The 18,413-nt window shown below is 49.5% G+C and overlaps 2 protein-coding genes across 3 annotated transcripts in view; one reads left to right on the top strand and one right to left on the bottom strand.

Moving 5' to 3' along the window:
* LOC146175227 (uncharacterized) overlaps positions 1-18,413 on the bottom strand; it is a 275,430-nt gene that overhangs the window by 90,592 nt on the left and 166,425 nt on the right. The gene's annotated exons all lie outside the window — the stretch shown is intronic.
* On the top strand, positions 15,916-17,223 carry LOC146175230 (uncharacterized). The gene has a single exon (XM_084584669.1). The coding sequence runs from the start codon at positions 16,057-16,059 to the stop codon at positions 17,107-17,109; it is 1,053 nt and encodes a 350-aa protein (XP_084440795.1). The 5' UTR covers positions 15,916-16,056; the 3' UTR covers positions 17,110-17,223.

The following is an 18,413-nucleotide window of genomic DNA, read 5'->3' as shown; positions in this document are numbered from 1 at the left end:
TTGTCTCCTGCCTGTTTTTTCCCTACCTTGGCATTGAAGTCGCCCATTGGTACAGTATACTGCGTCTTTACTTTTCGCATTGCCGATTCTACGTCTTCATAGAAGCTTTCAACTGCCTGGTCATCATAGCTACATGTAGGTGCATAGGCCGGTCCAACCTTCAGTTTATACCGCTTATTAAGCTTAATTACGATGCCTGCAACCCTCTCATTAATACTATAGAATTCATCTATATTACCCGCTATATACTTATTGGCAAGGAAACCTACTCCTAGTTGTCGCCTCTCTGGTAAACCTCGATAACACAGTACATGCCCATCCTAAAGGATGGTATATGCCTCATTCGGCCTCCTAACCTCACTAAGCCCTGTGACATCCCATTTCATGCCCTCTAGTTCCTCTAACAGCACTGCTAAACTAGCTTCACTAGCTAGGGTTCTAGCATTAAACGTTGCCAGGGTCAGTTTCCAATGGCGGCCTGTCCAGCGGAGCCAGGCTTTCTTACACCCGCTGCTGTGTCACAGGTCTGACCGCCGCCGTGGTCAGTTGTTGCGCAGCCGCTGGGGACTGAGGGCCGGGGTTTTATGGAGCTTATCATAGGAGGTTGCGACCAAATACTGTACCAGGGTGGCCAACTCCTGTTTTGGTGAGGGAGTGCGTTGCCGGAGGTGTTCACCGGCATCAGGTCGCACCCCAAACCTGTGTATGCAATTCCATCGAAACGTGGATTTTTTTTTTTTTTTTCATCCGGTGGAGAATTGCGCGGCACCGGGATTTGAACCCCGGTCCTCTTCCATGCAAGGCGGATGTTCTACCGCTACGCCCCCGCTGCACCTTTGGTTTACAATGTATGCCAATCCTTCGTTTACCCATACCCCCAGATATTGATATTCTGCTACTCTAGGTATTTCAATGCCTTGTATTTTAAGACCCTGATCAGTTGAGCCGTAGAAAATCACCGGACCCGACTTAACTGCGCTGAAACTGAAGCCTAGAGCGTCCCCTTCGTCTCCGCACTACTTAACTAGAATTTCAAATTCTTTCAGACCATCAGCTAGCAGCACAATATCGTCTGCATACATCAAACCGGGGAGCACTGCTCTACCGCCTTTCCACCTAACCTATATGACAGGTTAAAACCTAGGTTACTGTCTTGTATCCTCCGTTCCAGGTTTATCATATAAAGCATGAACAGCACCGGTGATAGAGGACAGCCTTGTCTTAATCCTTTGCATCGGGGCTTTGTCGACAGCCCCCTTCAGGCCTACGTCGGCCCCTCTTGCAGCGCCCACATTGAGCCCACCGGGGCTGTCCTGCATTGCCTACATCGGACCCACCAAGGGCCCCCCTTCATAGCCCACTTTGTGCTACCTGGGTAGTAGGCGAATATGTCCACTAAGGACAGGTAGTAACCGCAGATCCGGACCATGAAAAGCAAATAATAAGAATAATAAAATTGGGATGAAGGGCCTTTGGCAATCACTCGCAGATTAGGACTAGCAGCTTACCGGTATCGCTCAAGAGGAAAGTATAAAACAGTTGCATCTTATCTACACTCACCTATGGGGTTGAAACCTGGAGGCTAGCCAAGAGGGTTCTACTTAAGTTGGGGACAACTTAGAGGGCTATGGAACGAAAAATGGTAGGGGTAACATTAAGAGATAGGAAGCGTGCAAATTGGATCAGAGAAATAACTCAAGCTACTGACATTCTAGTGGAAATTAAGAAGAAGAAATGGGCATGCGCAGGACATGTAGTGCGAAGAGAGGATAACCGATGGTGGCTTAGGGTAACAAACTGGATTCCAAGGGTTGGAAAGCGTAGCAGGGGACGGCAGAAAGTTAGGTGGGCGGATGAGTAAAGAAGTTCGCAGGGGTCAAGTGGATGCAGCTAGCACAGAACCGGGTTAATTGGAGAAATATCGCAGAGGCCTTCGGCAGTGGGTATAGTCAGGCTGATGATGACGAAACAGAACGCTTGCCGACATGCTTTCAATGTATGTCGACGTTCAGCACAAAACGTGGGATGCAGTCCTACCTTACGTAACGTTCGCGTATAACACAGTCATCCAGAAACGACCATTATGACGCCGTTTAACCTTGTTTATGGCCGCCAAGTCACCACAACACTCGATGCCATGCTACCCCATGTCGATTACCCCAATGATGACGTTGCGTACTTTTTGCAACGTGCTGAAGAAGCTCGCCAGCTCGCTAATCTACGCATCCTTGCGCAGCAGGTGCAGGATGCGCGACGCTACAACCTGCGGTACCGTAAGGTTGAATATCAGACGGGTGACCTTGTCTGGGTTTGATCGCCAGTTCGAGGACGCGGAATTAGCGAAAAGCTTTTGCGTCGCTACTTCGGTCCTTACCGAGTTCTGCGTCGCCTTGGCGCTATCAGCCATCAAGTTTTTCCTCACGATGCCCCACGATCAAGTCGTGCCGCGCGCCCAGAGTTGGTCCACGTAGTTCGACTCAAACCGTATCATGCCAGGACGTCCTCATGTGAGTCGGTGAACTGCCTCGAGCACCTGGTCGATGCTTCCTCAGTGGGGGAGCTAATGATGCCAGTCTGATGAAAACAAGGAAAACAAGCAGAAGACGACGCAGTCCCCTCTCGTGCTCGGACCGTACGTCTCTGGACTTCACCAGCACCGGGCTCTTTATGTTACCATCTCTGCGGCCTTCACACGCCTTTTTGCCAACCTTACAGTATTTCAATTGTTTTCGGATGCCATCCGCTGACTGTATCACCGAAACTCACCACTGATCCTACGGAAGCTCCTTATAAATGCTTGATTGAAAGCCTTTTATTACTTTAACTTGCTAGAAAAGTATTCATATGAATACGGAATGGAGACTGATACTTTCTTTCGTATATTTTCTAGGATGCCTGAGGAGAGACAGCGTGTACTTGAGTGATGTCCTCTCCACGAAGGCCACGTCAGCAGTCAAGCGGTGGCTCGTAACAGTGAAGTAATGGGACGCCGGGCACAACGTGCAGGGAAACGTGACATCTTCAACTCAGCCTAGAAGCTGAAAGCCAGAATAAATTTAGAACAAAACAGCGCGAAACCACGGGATTGTAGGAAAGACGCACAGACACGAGCGCTGACTTGCAAATGAGTATCAGCGCTCGTGTCTGTGCTTCTGTCTTGCCGTCCTGTGGTTTCGCGCTGTTTTGTTCTACGTCATAAGCCAACTAGCCAATTTATATGCCCTTTTGCCGAAATAAATTGCTGTGAAGCCTCTCAAACTTGGTAAGCCATAAGTGCCACTTTTTTATTAGGCTGGCTTTGAGCCTGTTTCAATTATTTAGGGAAAAATAATTAAAAGTGCTGCTTAAACCTACATTTGTCGATATGCGCAGGCTTTTTTAAGCTACCTACGCGAGGGTTGCTTTAAACCTGCCTGAAGAACACCATTGCTGATGCCAAAAATTAAGATCCCGCTTGGAGGAGAAGATGCGCATTTACAAATACTGCCGAAGTGCTAATTTCCATGCCCAATTGAACTGCAGACGTTTTCATGGGTAAACCATAGGCCATGGATGAGTAGACCACTAATTATACTTGGATAAACCACCGGGCAGCGAGTACCGTCGAAGTGGTTGGGCCATGTGTGGGTAGGCCATGGCGATGCACGACCCTAGCGCGGCAGTAGGCTGGCCAAGTTGGCCATACTCGTCGGCCTGAGGTAGATTGCCGATGATCGGCCGTTCTTAAGCCATTGTCTTTCCCGACCTCGGGCCGAGGTGGGTGGCCTAGGTCGGCCCTATGAGTTTTAGTCAGCCATATTTACAAGGGCCGAGCGCAGGCCGACCATAGACTTGCCGCTTGGGCAGATGCCTAAATGCACCTCTAGGGTAATAAGAGTCAAGGCACTATCAAAGACTATGCATCTAGAAAGCACCTGCGTCATCTACTCTTTCTTCTTTATTTTGTATAGTTCGCTCTATTTCACAAAATGAAGCAAAATGTGCCACACGCGGTCGAAAGCTTTTGATATCTCAAGAACTATAGCGTCAACCTGCTACCCACCATCGACGGCTGAAGGAAAGTCATGAACTACCGATAAAAGTAACGTGCCGGTCAGTGGCGTAGCCAGAAATGTTTTTTGAGGGGGGCAGACGTTTCTGCCCAGCCTCCTTCATATCGAGATACCTGCCACCAACCTGTCACCTCTCAACTGTGCCATAAATTCTGCATGCCGGGATGCAAAGAATACACGAAAGAATACTACCGTCCGGGGCTTTCGTTCCATCAAGTATCATGAGCATGTATTGCTTCAGAAAAAAATTATTTGTTTAATTTAGCAAATTCACAACTGAAAATTCATCATAGCCAGTTTTCCAGCTATACAATTACAATAGTTCGACTATGTAGTCTGCCTGACGGACCCGCAGATGAAATAGTTACCTGCACTCTCTCCAGAGTGCTTATAACTTTCATTATAATGCAGTATCTGCACTCTCAAAACTGAGGTGTTACGAACAGACGAGGACTCTCAGTAGGCCACATCGACAGACTTTCTACCGATGCATACATAGTGGCTAAAAACATAGATTCAGCGCGAACAAGAAGCCCGAGAGGAAGAACACGGCGTCAGAAGATCGAGTTTGGCCTGCGCAGGCTGCGCATATGTGGTGTTACGCTCCTTCCAAGTTTTATTTTATTTCTTCATGGATTCTATCTCTGCGTGCTTTGTCAGCTTGTCTGATAGTATGGCTTGTCTCCTTTGTATGGTGTGATGAACGATTCTAGAAAACTGAATGCACCTTTCGCTTTTTTGATTCCCATTGAAATCTCTTTCTGAGATTGAAAAAGACATACTGGATACGAAGTTCAGATTGATTTCCAGTTCTGGTGGTTCTTTTGATCTGCGGTATATGACAGTACGAAAACATTTCGTGGGGGGCTGAAGCCCCATAAGCCCTCCCCCTGGCTACGCCCCTGGTGCCGGTTGATATCTTTTTTTGAAAGCGGTGTTGATAGAAGAAAAAAGCTTTTAGATTCTAGTTAATAAAACATGTAATGGGTCATTACGTGTTCTAATGTCCAACAGCAAGTACATAATAAAGATATGGGTCTATAATTAGTAGCAATAAATATATTATTCATAAACCGTTACTTAGCATCAGCAAATATTAACAATATTCTGACCGTTCTGACCCCTTGGAACCCCCTTTTTTCTAATATCCATACTTTAAATTATTTCAATTGCTTACTTTTAGATTGCACACCTAATATTTTTCTAATTAGGATCATCAGGCATTGGCTTTACAAACTGGGCGTTTTGAAACTTTCAATCCCGTCTATAATTTTTTTCTTTTCTATAATTCCTCATATATTTATTCCTATTGACTCGTCATCGTCTATCACACACCAAGAACCAAATTCCAACTACCAAATTCAATGATACCACTTTTCATGTTGCCCAAGATATTTTCGCCACGCAGTACGGACTACTATTACGCCGATGGCGTTTCTGCCGAACTAGCGGTATAAGCTAGAACTTAATATTGCCGAGAAACATTAAAATCTGTATGTGTTTTTTAGCAGCCGCCGACATGCGGCTGCTAAAACACACGCGGCATGATTCAGGAACGCTTATCAATTCTGTATTCTTTGTTTCTTATTGCACGATGTCGTGAGACGCCCCTTTATTAGTTTCTTTGTCGCGCGAGCTGCGCCGAGATCTCTCGAGAAAATTCCGGCCACTCGCGTATGTTTTTGCAATGCTCCAGGTCGTGCTAGTGACAGTTTGCGACGTTATCTAGATGGTTCTGAGCCACCTTTAAATATAGCATTGACGTGTGCGACAAGCATTTTTAGTTCGACGATCGATGAGTAGGTTTGCTGCTATCGCCGCCATCGAGTTTCTTAGTTACTTTGCGGGCGCAAGTTAGCTCAATAAAGTGCTTCTTCAGTGAACTCAAGACTCTTCACTTCTGTCATCGAGCTTGCCACCGCCATGTGACATCTGGCGGAGGTGCTTAAGTCCGTCACCGTGACGTACCACTGAAGATGGCACTCGTCGAGCAGAAAGTGGCCTTAGTTTTTGTCCAACCCCGTGACTCCCCGACTTCCAAGGACGACCGGAAGAGGATGCGGAAGTCTGGCTCGACCTGTTCGAACGCGTGGCACGTTTCAACGCCTGGAACAACGCAACGGAGCTCAGGCAAGTCTATTTCTCTCTTGAAGTATCTGCCCGAATATGGTTCAAAAATCATGAGACAGCTTTGAAGGATTCGAAGATTTTCAAGAAAGAGTTTATGACTGCCTTTGTAGTGTAGTCCGAAATAGAACAGCCTAGGCCATATTCAGTCAAGACTTCAACTTCCTAACGAACCTGTCTTGGCTTACGTTGAGGGGATGAAGCACGTCTTTCGCCGCATCGACCCTGTCATGATCGAAGGTGAGCGAGTGAAATTTTTAATGCGAGGCCTTGAGTCTCTTTTTGCAGGGCTTGGTAGCAATAAGCCAACAACCGCGGCGGAATTTGAAATCGAAGCGTCTACCACCGAGAAAACGATGGACACCCGGACGCGCCACTACGAACGATCACTCCAACCGTACTACTGAAGCCACTACCTCAGCGCATCCGCGAGCGGAAAGAGCCTTCGAGATCTCATAAGGGAAATCATGTGAGAGGAGCTCTGCCGATTGCCGCCATCATCGCAACAACCCCAGGTGGCGACGCTCGCGGACGTCTCCCTTGAAGAAGTGCAGCAGACGCTGGGCATTTTCCAAGTGGCGGCTGCGACGGTTTTAGCACAAGAGGCTACAGCAATGAACTACGCTGCTGCATTACGTCACCCTGCGCCCCGACGTGATGACTTTGCAAGCCCTCGTCGCTACCATCCTGTTACTGAAAGCCGCCCCTTGGCCCCCGCACATGAAGCCGACTAACGACCGCCAAGCCTCAGGAAGGGCAACGCATGAAGGACTGAAAACAACCGGCCATTAAGCTTCCACGGCGGTGAGGCCAGCCAAATTCTGCGCCACTGCCCGTACCGACAAATCTGTCTCCGCGGATTTGCGGTCGACGCTCCACGACCACGCCCAGGTGAACGACAAGAAATCGAAAACTATCTGAGTAGCGGTTACATTGCGCCACAAAGCCGTCGGTTGAGGTCACAATCACGGTAGAGGGCCCGCTTTGCCTTTCCAGACCGTAACTACGATGACAGTGTGCGCAGAAGGTCCCTAAGCCCCGTGGGGGAAACTAAACGCAACAATCTTTGGAGGTTAGGTTTCTAGCGGCGAAAACATGAAGTACCTCCGTCGTCGACGACGACTGACAATACCGCAGCCATTAAAACGCCGCTCCACAAGACAGCGTAAACGAGATCACGACCAGACTTCAAGTTCACATCGTCGCCCAGCGAAGTGACGAGGGTATGATCCGGCCGCGACCTCAGCACGAAACGAAGCAGAGATCGAACACCGAAGCCAACGTGTGATATGATTACGCGAATAAGCGACCTTGAGGTTGCTGTCGATGGTCGCACAGTCACTGCCCTAGTAGACACCGGAGGTGACTATTCACTCATCAGTGGACCAATTACCTCCCAGCTCAGGCAAGTGACGACCGCTGGTGATGGCCCGCTAATCTGCACTGCTGGTGGTAACCTTATTACGCCGTCCGCGCAATGCATCGCAAGAGTGAAAGGAATGGACGCATTTACCCTATGAGCTTCGTGGTCTTGCAGCAGTGCTCTTGTGATGTGATTTTTTGATATGAACTTTCTGAATGAGCAAAGGGTGATCATCGACCTCCGCTCAAAGCTCAAGCTGTCCGAGGACAAAGCAATATCTTGCACAATGACGTCGACCCGACACTTCGCTTTAAACGACCTCGTCGTCAGTATCAATATACCGGCCTGGTCAAGAATCGTCGTCTCCGGGGTTACAGGCAACGTCGAAACTGCTGAAGGTGTCATCGAAAGAAACGCTCATGGTTGCTTTTGGAGCGCGGACTAGGAGTCGCAAGAGGCGTCGCCTGTCTCCGTCATTGACAAGTTCAAGTGCTCATCACAAACTTCACCAAAAATTACCGGCACCTGATCAAGGGCGCGGCGATTGCTTTCCTTGACGAGCTAATGGACCCCTGAGAAGTTGTCACCCTAACCAGCCAACTTGAAGACAATGCACCCAACCGAGCCAAGAAGCCCAATTTCGACATCAACCTAGCAATCCCCGAGACCATCAAGACCGGATTTGCACTCTTCTTGAAAGCTACAGCGAGTGATTTTTTTCTCCATTGGCAAAGTATCGCATCAACACGGACGAACATGCTCGACCACTACTTCAAAGCCAATACCGTGTATCGCCGCGAAAACGCCATGCCATGCGCGGTCAAGGTGAGGAAAGGCTTCGTGAGAACGTGATCCAGCCGTCAAAACAGCCCCTTGGAGGCATCAGGCGTTTTGGTGAAGAAGAAAGACGGCACACTTGGCTTCTACGTTGATTACCTCCGCTTGAATAGCATAACAAAGAAGAATGTCTACCTGCTTCCCCACATCGACGACACACTGGACTTGGTCTTTAACGCTAAGTACTTCTCATCAATAGACTTGAACAGCTGGTACTGGCAAATTACGGTCAACGAAAGAGACCGCGAGAAGACCGCTTGAATCACACCAGACTGCCTCTTCGTGTTCAAGGTAATGCCGTTCAGCCTCTGCTCTGCACCAGCGACATTCCGGTGAGTAATGGATACCGTACTGTCTGGCTTGAAATGGCACAATTGTCTGCTATAACCCGATAACGTTGTTGTCATCTATGCGAACTTTGAAGACCATCTGGGAAGGCTTTGAACAGCGCTTGACTCAGTCAAGTTGGTTTAACGTTGAAATCGAAGAAGTGTCACTTCGCCTCCGAAGATATGTTGCTTCTAGGTCATATAGTTAGCCAGAATGGAGTTCAACATCCCCCAACAGAAAGCAGCTACAATCGCAAGGTTTCCATAGCTCAGTCACAAGAGAGCTGTACGCCGATTCCGCGGGTTGTGCGCGCATTACCGACGATTAGTCTAGAACGTTTCGCGCCTCGCCAAACCTTTGACGCAGCTTACGAAGGCAGACGTGGCATTTCAGTGGAAAGCACCGCAAGTGGAAGCCTTCGAGGAACTTAAGCTCCACCTACAGTCTCCTCCTCTGCTAAGCCACTTTGATGAGAACGTCGAGACTGAGATACATACAGACGCGAGCAGTCTGGCCTTAGGCGTCATTCTCATTCAGAAGGATGCCGGACAGGAGAAAGTAATCACCTACGCTAGCAGGTCCCTCTCGAAAGACGAAGTCAATTACTCGAAAACTGAGAAGAGTGCCTCGCGATCATCTGGGCTACTTCAACGTTCCGCCCGTACTTATACGCCCGACCATTCAAGTGGTAGTGATCACACCAGTTCCTGCTGGCTGGGAAATTTCTAAGACCCTTCCAGACGCATTGCCCATTGGAGCAATGCGATATCACAGTCATCTACAAATCCGGCCGGAAGCACTTCAATGCAGACTGCTTGTAACGAGCCCCCGTTGATGCGCAGGAAAGAAGACGTACGCCTTTTTGGGACCGGTAAGTGATAGCAGTTTCGCAGAACAACTGTGATCAGACCCCCAGCGGACGGCGCTAGCCGATTACTTGGAAGGAATGACTGATTCCCCTCCTGCTGTGATCAGGCGTCAATTACCATTGTTCGCGTTAAGCAATGACGTGCTCGTGAAGAACAACTTTGCCCCCAACAAGACCGCGCACCTTCTTGTTGTGCCGAAAAGCCTCCGGCTTGAAATTCGGCTGGCGTTGCACAATGAGCCCTCAGCAGGCCATCTCGGGTTTGCGCGCACGTTGCATCGAATCTAGCAGATGTACTACTGGCCGCAGCTGCATGCTAAAGTTACCCACAGCGTGAATGCATGTCGTGAATGCTAACGACACAAGATACCGCCACCGCCGATAAGCCAGCAGGACTACTGAACCCGATTCTGCCTGCAACCGTGCCCTTTCAACAAATTGTGATCGCTGTCCTTGGTCCGTTTCAATCTTCATCTATAGGTAACAAGTGGATCGCCGTTGCCACTGACTACCTTACCTGTTACGCCGAACCAAAAGCACTACCCAATGGCACCGCAGCAGAAGTCGTCCAATATTTTTCGAACATATTCTCTTCCTACATGGCATCCCAGAAGTGCTCATCATGGAAAATAGAACGGCGTTTACTGCAGTGTTGACACAAGGCATCCTGGAATACAGTCATAGAAGCCATCTACGAACAATTGCGTACCATCTCCAGACCAATGAACTTACGGAGTGCCTGAACAAAAGAATCGCGGACATGATCGCCAAGTACGTCGACGCTGAACACAAGACTTGGGACATCATCTTGCCGTACGCGATCTTCGCGTATAACACGGTGGTCAAGGAGACCACCAGAGCGACCCCGTTCAAGCTTGTGCACGGCAGGAAGCCCACGACGACGCTCGCCGCAATCCTTCCGCACGTAACCAACGAGGACAACTTTGACGTCGCCGCCTACTTAAGTGTGAAGAGGAAGCCCGGCGACTCGCACGGCTGCGTATTAAAGACCAACAGCCCACCGACATCCGACGATACAACTTACGACGACCCCACGTAGACGCAGGAGACCAAGTGTTGGTTTGCACTCGCAGCCGTGGACTAAGTGAAAAGTTGCTGTGTCGATACTTTGGGCCATGCGAAATCCTTCGCCGCGTCGGACGACTGGCATATGAAGTCATTCCCGACTTTACGACAGCATCACAACGGCGAAGCGAGCGCCCAGAATTCGTACATGTTGTTCGTCTGAAGCTTTAATATGCGCGTGAGAAAATTTGTGGTCTAAACTTTTTAATGTTTATGTTTAAGTTGTTTCGTTTAATTTGGAACGTTGAGGTGATGCTTTTTTAAGAGGAGAGAAATTCCGCGAAACATTCGAAACTGTTGTTGAGCTTTTTCGCAGCCGCCGGCATGCGGCCTTATCACTGTGATTCTGGCGCGCATATCAGTTCTGTATTCTTTGTTTGTTAATGCTGGATGTCGCGAGACACACCTTTATCAGTTCCTTTCGCAAGGTGCACCGAGATCTGTCTGGAAGATTCCAGCCACTCGCATATGTTTCTACAGTGTTCCTCGTTGTGCTAGTGACAATTTTTGACGTTATCTAGATGTTTATAAGCCGCTTTTAAATTGAGCGTTGACGTGTGCTTCAGGCATTCTTAGTTCGACGATCGATGAGCACGTTTGTTGCTATCGCTGCCGCCGAATCGCTTAGTTCTTTTGCAGGCTGAAGTCAGCCCGATAAAGTGTTTCTTGACTGTACTCCAACAATCTCAATTTGTGTCACCGACCTTTTCGCCACAACGTGACAATATTAACCTTAGCCTGCAACTATATTCGCACACATTGGGCAGTGAAGAATAAATATTTACCGCCGCTAAGCCTATGTAACCAAAGCAAAAGCTTTAAAGTTAAGCCTGGCAGTAAACGTCACGGTTCTTCTTGTCTATTCAAATCTTCCGCACCTCTCCAAGGTGCTCCTCGATTCGGCAGGCGACGTGTAGTTCAAGCAAAACACACTGAGACGAAGGCCGACGAGCTTGTCGTAACAAAACGAAAATTAACTTTGTTTATCAAGAGCACGAAGCACAGGGTAGAGAAAACTTATTCTCACGAGGCAGTGAGACATCACACTTTACAAAAGAGACTGGGCGAAAGACTTAACTGCAAACTTAGCGCATTGCTGTTTTTATGACTTCTCAGTCGTGGCCTGCCTGCTACGCTGTCTTCTCCGAGCGAGAATGACACCAAACTCAGAATCAGAACCGTCGATGGCTGCGCGGCGCGCTCTTAAATAGCCAGCGCAGAAGCTTCTAGGCACGTAGGAGAAGTGGAAAAGAGCTTAGCGCTACCAAACCTATGCCTTCCCCCCTCGGCCCTCTGGAGAGGCCTCAAATTTACTCGAACATAGCACGCGCAGCCCTCCCGCGCGAAGCGAGGAGGAGGGCCGGGACCGTGCGGGGGAATGCACGCGTGACTCCGCGCATGACGACGAGGGCGAGGAAGCGCAGCGCGGTGGCCGATATTACGTAATCGATCTCGTCGCGTTCTCGGATCTTGGAGAACATTCCATTGCCGTTTTCTGCGGCGCGCGCACCGAAACATTAAATAAAGGGCCACCGCGGCCTAACACCGATGAAGCCTAAGATTTGGGGGTTCCTTGATAGTAATGTGTTAGGCAAGGAGACACAATCTCCCCAGTACTATTCGCAGCTTGTTTAGAGGAAGTATTCAGAGACTTGGAATCGAAGCAGTTAGGGATAAGGGTAGATGGCGAATACCTCAGTAATCTGCGATTTGCTGATGACATTGCCTTGCTAAGAAACTCAGGAGATGAACTGCAAATAAAGACTGATGACCTAGACAGGAAAAGAAAAAAGGGAGGCTTGAAAATCAATATGCAGAAGACTAAGGTAATGTTTAACAGCCTCGGGAAGGAACAGCAGTTCACATTAGGTAGCGAAATACTGAAAGTAGTAGGCGAATGTGTCTACTTATGATATGTAGTAACCGCAGATCCGGACCATGAAAAGGAAATAACACGAAGAATAACATTGGCATGGAGCGTATTTGGCAAGCACTCGCAGATTATGACTAGCAGCTTACCGGTATCGCGCAAGAGGAAAGTATACAATAGTTGCATCTTGCCTGTACTCACTTATGGGGCTGAAACGCGGAGGCTAATAAAGAGAGTTCTACTTAAGTTGAGGACAACCCAGAGGGCTATGAAATGAAAAATGGTAGGGGTAACATTAAGAGATAGAAAGCGTGCAGAGTGGGTCAGAGAAATAACTCAAGTTACCGACATTCTAGTGGAAATTCAGAAAGAAGAAATGGACATGGACAGGACATGTAGTGCGGAGAGGATAACCGATGGTCGCTGAGGGTAACAAACTGGATTCCAAGGGAAGGAAAGCGTAGCAGGGGGCGACAGAAAGTTAGGTGGGCGGATGAGATTAAGAAGTTCGCAGGGGTCAAGTGGATGCAGCTGGCACAGTGCCGGGTTAAGTGGTAAAATATGGGAGGCCTTCGCCCTGCAGTGGGTATAATCAGGCTGCTGATGAGGATGCTGATGATGATGGTAATGCAGCCTCTCGGATACATATATGCGCTGTATGATCGGATGCCGCTGATGATGAAGCATCTGATTCGGCTCGCATTCGGCATCGGAATCGTCATGACGGGCTTCACGTTCTTCCGCTGCTTTGGCGGTAAGTCTCGCTCGACATGCCTCTCATCTTCTCAGTACCGCAAGCCTCTCGGCGACCTACGTCCAGTGAATATTCGGATTCGGCTTCTCATCTTCGCAACCTCTGAAACGCAGGCAGTTCACGACGCAGCTCGGTCGTGAAGTTCGTGAGGAGAAGCTGAGAGTGACCATTGCTGAAAATAATTAAGCTTCGAGCTGCACAGATGCCATGAGAAAATAAAAGCGAATGGTTGCCTTCAGCAATTATCGGCCCGTCACGTAGCCCGTCGTACACAACACTCACATAGATGCTGGAGCGGGGAGGCACTGAAATACACACGGCTGAAACTCGTAGGGCGCACGTAAGTTGGCCGTCGGTGGGGCTGGCAGCCGCTTTCTCCGTTGAGAACGAGACCGTTTACTGTCGGAGATCGATGATGGTGCTATATTCCCGCACGAAATCCACACCAATCATCAAATCACGAGAATATCCCGGAGAATGACACAGCTGACAACAAAAGTCGACGTACAAATCTGAATTCTAGCCGTGCGCTGTCCAATAGGAGGAATTACATGCCCCCCAGCTCTGCGTGTCTGCGTGCTACACAATGGTGTCATAACCTTCCTAAGATGCGCTGCCAGTTTCCCACTCAAAATCGAAAAGTCTGCTCCGGTGTCCACTAAAGCGCTGAAGTAATGGCCATCGATGCGCACAGGGATGTCCAGCGATAGCCGGTTTCGTGAACCGAATGCTGTTGTTTCTGCTCCAAAATCTATATCTGTTCTAATTAGGGGACTTATTTGTGCTGACGTTTCGCGGCCCTGCCCCCGGAGGTCGCACTAGTCATTTTTCTTGCGGGGGCTTGGCGAACGACGAGGCGGTGCTCGCGGGAAGTCACTAGTTGTTGAAGGAGATGGCCGACGTGGGGATGGAGACCTGGATTGTCGGCGTGCCATCCACGAGGTCGTTGACCGAACGTGCGTCTAGGTGCGTTGGCGTAAAATTCCTCCCATCCGAGTTCCCAATAAGGGCACCACAGGAAAATGTGACCAGGTTCCCCACAGTGGTAGCAAAAGCGGCGGCTCCCAGGGGCTCGCCAGACGTCCGTTCGTCGTATGTGTGACCGCGGTGGCCGCACGTACCGCGTTGCTTGCTGTAAAGAAATGTATTGCGTTGGCTGCTGGACGGGCATACACTGTGTTGGTGGTAATGTAGGCAACGGAGCTGGGACTGGAACTGGAGGTCGGAGAATGTCAGCGTAAGTCGGACGAGGATAGTCAGGAACAGGGGTATTTTGAGCTTCAGCAACATGCAGAGATGCCTTGTGAATTGCTGAATCTCTTCGAGGATTATATGGGCGAGCGAATCACTCCTGGGTTAGAACGTGTCACAAACCTTCTCCAGTTCTTCGCGTACGATTGCACAAATAAGATCTCGGAGGTGGTCAGCATTGCTTACAGCAGCTGTAAGAGACTCAGCAGCAGTCGTAGCGAGGATTGGGCTGTCGTAGACAGCCGAACGCTGGTGTAGGATCTTTTCCATCGTGACCGCCTCTGTTAAAAATGAGGTAACTACAGTTGGTGAGCTAGGCACAAAACCAGAAAAAAGCTGTTCTTTAACCCCACACATCAGGTGGCGCAGCGTTCTGTCTTCAGACATGTTGGGATCCGCACGTCGAAGTAGTTTCGTTATGTCCTCAATATACATCATGACGGACTCGTTGGCATCTGTATCCGAGATTGTAGAGCGCGTTCTGCTAGTTCGCGCCTATCCAGGCTAATTTGCGCCCCTATGATAAGACGGCGGAACTGAGGCCATGGTGTTAATGTGCTTTCTCGGTTCGCATACCATGTCAAAGCATGGTCTTCCAGGCAGAAAATGGCTTTCCGTAGCTTTAAGTTGTCGTCCCACTAATTAAAAGATGCGACTCGCTCGCACTAAGTTAGCCAGTCCTCAACATCTTCATGCGCAGTGCCATAGAATGACTTCGGCACTCCGGGGTTTTGAAGGTAAACAGGAGTACCTTGCATGACAGACGTAGCGCTTTGCGTGGCTGGCCGGAGGCTCGTGATTGAAGTGAACTGTAAGGGCCCGTGTTCCGGAGAAAGGCCGATGTTTCTACGGCTGACTCGATGAACTGGCGTGTCCACAGGCAAAAGTTCATGTCGTTATTCGTGGAGGAGTGGGCGACATTGAGAGGACAATTACCCAGCACTGCCGCCAAAACTGTCACGAAGACAGGGATTTATGGGAAACGGCAACAGGGGCAGAGACACACAGTCAAGACAGGGGTTCACGGGAAACTGTAACACAGAGACACTGGCTCAAGAGTCCACAGTCCTAGCTAGCCGAAGCACGCGAGAGTCTACAGCTTCTTCGTCTTTCAAGCGCTACCTCAAATTGCCAGGTGGCAATATTTATCTTTTCGTAGCAGCTACGAAGGGCAGCGTTCACAGCGAGAGTCCGAGCTTGACCGCTTTGTCGTCTTCTCAATTTCATCGTCGTCGGTACACGACGTCTCTGTTTTTGTGCTGATAGCGCCTGTGCCGCGTTTGAAACGTTGTCTGTCCGTGACGTCACTGGTCACATGTGTGCTTGCTATATAAAGATGCTGTTCGCGTGAAGTAAAGGGTTGTTGTTATCGTGCCGGGATCGAGGTAAGTCGCAGTTCCTTCCTGCCCGCTGCCCGGCCGCGCTAGGCGTCCGGCCAGGGACCGAACGCGACATGGTGTCAGAAGTGGGATCCTCTGGCGTTTGAGAGGCGTTGCCTTAACTTCGTCAACGGGCGCCATGTCAGAGGACAACGCAGCCAAGCCCTCCCACGGCATGTTCGCGGTTCCAGCTCTGCCAAGGTTTGACTTCGACCGGACGTCCGAATGGCCTTCTTGGATCCAACTCTTTGATGACTACCGCTTCGCCTGGGGCCTAAATGAGCGGAATGAAGAAGCGCAGGTCCGGACGCTACTGTATACGATGGGCAGGCAAGCAAGAGAAATCTTCTCTACATTTTCATTACCCGAAGAAAAGAAGCAATACGAAATCGTCGAAAAGAAGTTCGACGAGCGCTTCGTCGCCGCAAGGAACCTTGTTTATGAAAGCGCGTGCTTTCACCATCGCACTCAAGAACCTGGAGAGTCAGTCGACCAATTCGTTTCCGCTTTGCACACGATGGCGGACCGGTGCGACTACCAGGAAAAGGAACGCATGATTCGCGACAGGTTTGTGGTCGGCCTCAGGGACGCTAAGCTCTCTGAGTCGCTTCAAATGGATGCGAATTTCACTCTCGCCAGCGCTTTGGCAATAGCCCGTTTAAAGAAGACCGTCCAACGACAGCAACTGCAACTGCGAGAAACCTGCGACGAATCCTTGGTAACGGCGACCGGCAATCTTTACGCGGTCAGCAACCAAGGGCAGCCCAGAAAGTATTTGTCAGGACAGCACTCGGACAGCTCGTCAAAGAACTGTACATCTGGAATACAAGGTCCGCGTCCCAGAGTCCAGTCCTACCGACCGGGCACCCCCGGGTCATGCCCCAACTGCGGTCAAGGAACGCACCCCAGAGCCTCGTGCCCGGCAAAAGCAGCCACCTGCAACTACTGCGGTTGTTCCGGACACTTCGCAGCTGTATGTCAAAAAAAGGCTGCACGTGATGGAAAGAAGGTACAGCTTTCTTCTCTCCAAATGGACACAGGGGCGTACTTCGTTGGCGTGGTGAACGGGGAGTACTCTAATTCTCGGTATGTACAGGTCGTCATTAACGGACTCCGGCGTTCGCTAAAGTTGATTTCGGTGCCGAAGTTTCTGTTGTGCCCTCGACGTTTCCCGATTTACCTACGAGGCTAGAAATGTGCGACCTAATGCTAACAGGCCCGTCGAATGAGCCACTGAATGTTTTGGGAAAGTTTCATGCCACTATCCAGTGGAAACAAAACACTGTACAGAAAATTGTGTACGTGGTCTCACCATTACGCTCCGTACTTTTGGGTCTCCCAGCGCTTGAGGCTCTGGAAGTTATTAAATTTGCGGACTCTGTCAGTAGCGCAACAGCCGTCGAAGCTTCCTACCCGCAGCTTTTCAGTGGTCTAGGAGCGATAAAAGGAGAATACAAAATTAGACTAAAGCCGAACTCGACACCTTTTGCAATTCATGTTGCGCGGCGCATAGCCTTACCCTTGCGTGACCGAGTTGAGCAAGAGCTCGAGCGTATGGAGCGAGATGGCGTGATTCGCAAAGTAGAAGAACCAACTGAATGGTGTGCAGGAATTGTGCCAGTACTCAAACCATCTGGAGCGGTTCGTATTTGCGTTGACTTGACTCAATTACACAAAAGTGTACTTCGCGAACGCTATGTCATGCCGACTGTGGATGATAGCCTCGGTCTTTTGGGTGGTGCCTTAGTGTTTTCGAAGTTGGACGCCAACTCTGGCTTGTTTCAGATTAAGTTGTCGCCCGAATGCCAGTTGTTAACTACGTTCATAACACCAGTTGGGCGATACTGTTCTCAAAGACTGCCTTTTGGAATAACGTCGGCACCCGAGATCTTTCAGAAGAAATTGTCGCAGATACTTGAAGGAATCCCAGGCGTGATAAACCTTATGGTGCTCATATTTGGTAACGACAAGGCTCAACATGACGAACGCCTGCGTCTAACTTTAGATAATCTCGCCAGTGCCGGTGTTACGCTAAACAAAGAAAAGTGTTCCTTTGGGGTAACTGAGATAAACTTTCTTGGCTGTGTTCTTAGTAAAAATGGCATCAAGCCGGATCCTGAAAAAGTTCGTGCTATCAAAGAACTGGCGACGCCAGCTAACGTGTCTGACGTTCGACGGCTGCTCGGTATGGCTAATCATCTGACAAGATTCATACCAAATTTGGCTTCGAAAACGGCGCCTTTACGTCACTTGCTTTTGAAGCGTTCCGAATGGACGTGGGGACCAGCCCAAGAGCAAGCGCTGTCGTACGTCAAAGACGTTATCTCTTCGAAGCGCGTCATGGCTAACTATGATGTAAAGTACCCTACGATTCTTTCCCCTGAAGCGTCATCATTCGGTTAAGGGGCCGTATTGATACAAGTTCAACCAAACAATGAAAACAGACCTGTTGCATTTGCGTCACGCTCGTTGACGCCTGCCGAAACCAGATAATCT

Source organism: Amblyomma maculatum, chromosome 11, assembly GCF_055883805.1.
Source record: "Amblyomma maculatum isolate TAMU_Amacu chromosome 11, ASM5588380v1, whole genome shotgun sequence".
NCBI lineage: Eukaryota > Metazoa > Arthropoda > Arachnida > Ixodida > Ixodidae > Amblyomma > Amblyomma maculatum.
Note: the sequence above shows the minus strand (reverse complement) of the source record. Positions and strands in the feature narration are given on the sequence as shown.